Source organism: Drosophila grimshawi, unplaced genomic scaffold, assembly GCF_018153295.1.
Source record: "Drosophila grimshawi isolate 15287-2541.00 unplaced genomic scaffold, ASM1815329v1 contig_1369, whole genome shotgun sequence".
NCBI classification, from domain to species: Eukaryota; Metazoa; Arthropoda; class Insecta; order Diptera; family Drosophilidae; genus Drosophila; species Drosophila grimshawi.
Window position 1 is genome coordinate 3995924 of NW_025062891.1, and position 3993 is coordinate 3999916.

Sequence of the window (3993 nt, forward strand, 5' to 3'; positions counted from 1 at the left end):
ACACATAATACAATTTTGGAATTTATCGCAAATCAAAGAGACAGCAGTCGAAACTCTTTCGTAGTAATCTTTCTATATTCTCCGATTAGCGGGGATCAAAGAAATTTAATTCAAAAAGTTGTTTTGCATAATAAAATTGGCATGACCAAAATCAAAAATCCTAAAAATTAGAGGTTATCACATAAAACTCTGGATTATAGCCAAAGTCGCAAAGATATCAAAATGCATAATGACGGAAAATAAAGTTAAAAAAAACAGCTAAGTCTTCCATGAAAGTTATGGAAAATGTTGGTAGAAAATGTAGAGAAAAATGTTGCTGAAAGAATTAAAGTTGCTCGGACTTTCTTTAAGAAAAAGGTAACTGAAAGTATTAAAGTTCTTCCAGCTTTCAAACTTACTTTCTTCAAACTTTCAAAATATGTTCATAAAATAGTAGTCGTAAATCGAAATTGATCAATTTTCTTTGGTCTTGTGCCGGCTGTGCAATTTAACAACTCACATATAAAACTGATTTGTCTTTGAGATTGCCGCTTTTATATTTTTTTAATATATTTATGGAGCAAAAGTTACATTCGTCTGCGTGTCATTAGGAGTATTTCACAATACCCTGCTTCACACATTTTTAATGGGTAAATGGATAGAAAGAACAACACAGACTTGGGGTCTTGGGTGTTTGGTCGCAGTCAGTGGAGCGAGCAAGCCATACGGAAGCCATAAGCTGCACACTGTTTGCTGGTTGTTGCTGCTGATGTTGTTGATGTTGCTGCTCTTGGACGACCATCGTCTGGAAGATTTCTCTGCTCATGTTTCGGCATTTTGTGCGCTGGGCTGTTGAACCCATGGCGGAAAGGCGCTCGAGCGTGCGCAAAAGGTGGTCGGCCCTGTTATGGGTCGCATCTGGAATGCGCAGTGAAAATGAATTGATCAGCAACATGCTCAAGGATGCAAAAAGTAGCCAAATCAATCAGCCAGCTGCAAAAATTATGAATTCTTGATGCGTGCAAATCACCCAAAATTGCAGGAAGCGAAAGGGGCACACAGAGAATGAGAGCACTTGCCGAAAATCATTCAATTATGTTTTGTACACGCCACTGGCAACCACAGCAGCAGTCGCAGCCGCAGCAACATCAACAACAGTAACAACTACAACAACAAGGATTTGCTGTCAGAATCCACAGCTGCATCAATAAGGGGCGTGTGCATTGGTAACAATTACGCAAGCAGTTTGGGATTAAAACGCTGAAGCACTTGTTGTTGCTTAAGGTCAGCCAGTTGCTTATTTATGAGGGTATGCAAAGCAGTCGTTCTGCTGTCGGTGCCCTAAAAATCAGTATAAGCAAATGGGGTCACGCCCCTAGGCCGTTTAACCAAAAATATAAGCTGTATATGCTAATTTAAATTGCGCAGCACAAATTGCGCCTATTTATCGACTAATTTTAGTGGCAGCTATAACATCAGCATTATTCAGCTTAACAGCGGGCTGTTAAATTAACATTTAAAAATGCTTATCGTTCTATCGAATATATCGACTAGTTATTGAACCGAACTGAGACAGCTGCGAGACAATTTTTCTCAGAAAAAATGCGTACAACGTAAACAAGACGCAATTAAAACAAAGCAAAACAAACAAAAACACGTCAACACAATTTCGAGCCAATGAGTATCGAGTCATATCTGCACTCCCTCAACACGACCCTACAGACTTTCGCCGAACAAGTCCAATACTTCACTGGCGTCGCTCTGCAATCCGTCGTTCATTTTCGCACCGAATTCGATACCCTAACTGGTGACTTGCAGTGGCAGAGTCCCGTTGAATTTACGGCATTGCAGGCAACGCTGCTGAAGGTTTTGCTGGTGCTGCTGCTGGGCACGGGTGTGCTGATTGCCTGGTCGTGGAGCGTCTACGGTCAAGTGATCACCGAGAAGTTTGTCAGGCCAAGTAAATAGAAATTGATCAAAATATTCTTTGAAAGGATATGCTCAACGACTAATTATTGCGTCGGGTTTTAGGCACTTTGAAGGAAATTGAGGAGCTTAAATTATCTGTGGCCAAATTGAAGCTGCCCAAGGAGCATTCACCCCGAATCTAAGCATGTCGAAAATCAAGCGTTACTTTTCCAAAAAGAAGGAGGAGGCCGCCTTTAAGGTGAGAGTTTTACCATTTAATAGTAAACCATCCGATGTAAAACCTAGTGTTATTTGTAGTTAAGAATCGGGCGTGGCATGGGCGAGGGGCATAAGCTGAATGCACCCAAGTCGGAGGCATCGACAAGCGGCTCGAGGCAGAGCAAATTTGAGGCATATGTGCCGCCCAAGCGAAATGAGTTGAGCAACGAGGCGCGTGCCGCTGCAGCTGCCGCCTTGTCGCGCATCGATCGCAAGGATTCGCGAGAGTTCAACACGTCGCTGGCAGCGATCAAGGCGCAGGCGAAACGCGAACTGGAAGCGGAACGCCGCCAGAAGGAGGAACTGCTCTCCAGTGCAAGTGGTTCGACGTCTGCCAGCTCTTCAACAGGTGGCAGCAGTGGCGAGAACAAGAATCTCGCCTGTCGGGGCGTCTTTTTTCGGTGTCCGCTTATCGGCGAGGAGGTGCTGCCCAAGAAGGAGTGGAAGATTAAAATCAAGGAGTTTCTCTACCAGCAGCTGGAGGCCGAACGTGGCCTGACCGCCTGTTTGATCATCCAGAACTGTAATGTTAAGGAGCGGGCAGACGATTGCACTGCTACATTGACCAAGTATCTGGAGAACATCATTAAGAATCCTGAGGAGGAGAAGTTCTGCAAGATACGCATGACCAATAAGATCTTTAGCGACAAGGTGCGCTACGTTGATGGTGCCTTGGATGTGCTCCATGCCGCTGGCTTCAGTGAAGTGCAAATCGATGATGAACCCTTCCTCTTGTGGAGCAGTGAGCAAATGGAAGAGGGTCTCGACTTGGCCACATTGGTGGACGCACTTAAGAACTCCGAGCCCATACATCTGGAGCTGGATCGCAATATTAAAGTGTTGTTGCCATCGCAGGCGCGTCGCGTCGTGCTGCCCGATGATTTCTATCGCATCTCGCCGGAGGAGATTAAACGGGAGCAACAGCTGCGCGCCGAGGCCATCGAGAGCTCCCAAATGCTGAAGACCAAGGCGATGCGAGAGCGCGAGGAGCAACGTAATTTACGCATGTATCGCTACTCCCTGGTCCGGGTCAAGTTCCCCAATGGTCTCCTTATACAGGTGAGTCAACGGATCTATTTTAAAATGGTCAAAACATTTAGTATATATTCTTAATAATATCCAGGGCACCTTCAACGTTTACGAGAAGATCGCCGATGTATTTGAATTTGTGCAATCTTGTCTGGCGGATGAAACGCTTGAATTTAATCTGATCGCCAGCAGCGAAGGCAAATTTAACGAGGAGGACATGGAAAAGACCTTATACGACTGCAAGTCAGTTTTGAAAATTTATTCACTTTGTTTTATATATATTTATTTAATATTTGTAATCTTTTGCAGACTCATTCCAAATGTTCTACTAATTTTTGCTGTTCCAGCGATTCCATCTTCGGGCGCAGTTGATGTAAATTTCTTGAAGGAGGATTTGCTGATGCTGGTCCAGTCCATGTAGAGATCCCTTATATAATCGTTTTTCTATTCAACAGACGATAAAGCATAAAGGCGGCGCACTATGTCCACCCGATTTAAGTTGAAAATGTGTTGTTATTATTTATTGCTATGTATTCGAATGAAATAAAATCACCTGATTCGAAACTACAACAAATGTTACATATTCTGTTAAAAAACAGCAATACTCTCTTAAAGGGTATAGGATTGGCTGGTCTTGTGAAATATTTAGCAGCACTGTTAGATATCATGCTCCAGCTGTTAACGCAATTTGAGCCGCATGAAGTTGGCTGCACCACACTAAGCTGACAGTCGTTTAGTTGAAATCGACTGACCGCCACAGTTTGTTAACAGCAACAGCTGTTTAGTAATGTGGTCACA

General features: G+C 43.6%; 2 protein-coding genes across 2 annotated transcripts; both read left to right on the forward strand.

Moving 5' to 3' along the window:
* Positions 1-1589: 1589 nt before the first annotated feature.
* On the forward strand, positions 1590-2090 carry LOC116805029. Its single transcript, XM_032734713.2, has 2 exons — positions 1590-1939; positions 2011-2090. The coding sequence occupies exons 1-2, from the start codon at positions 1657-1659 to the stop codon at positions 2088-2090; spliced, it is 363 nt and encodes a 120-aa protein (XP_032590604.1). The 5' UTR covers positions 1590-1656.
* LOC6560375 (UBX domain-containing protein 6) lies at positions 2085-3693 on the forward strand. Its single transcript, XM_032734712.2, has 4 exons — positions 2085-2146; positions 2206-3225; positions 3290-3438; positions 3505-3693. Exons 1-4 carry the CDS (start codon positions 2093-2095, stop codon positions 3614-3616), a joined length of 1335 nt encoding a protein of 444 aa, XP_032590603.1. The 5' UTR covers positions 2085-2092; the 3' UTR covers positions 3617-3693.
* Positions 3694-3993: the final 300 nt, after the last annotated feature.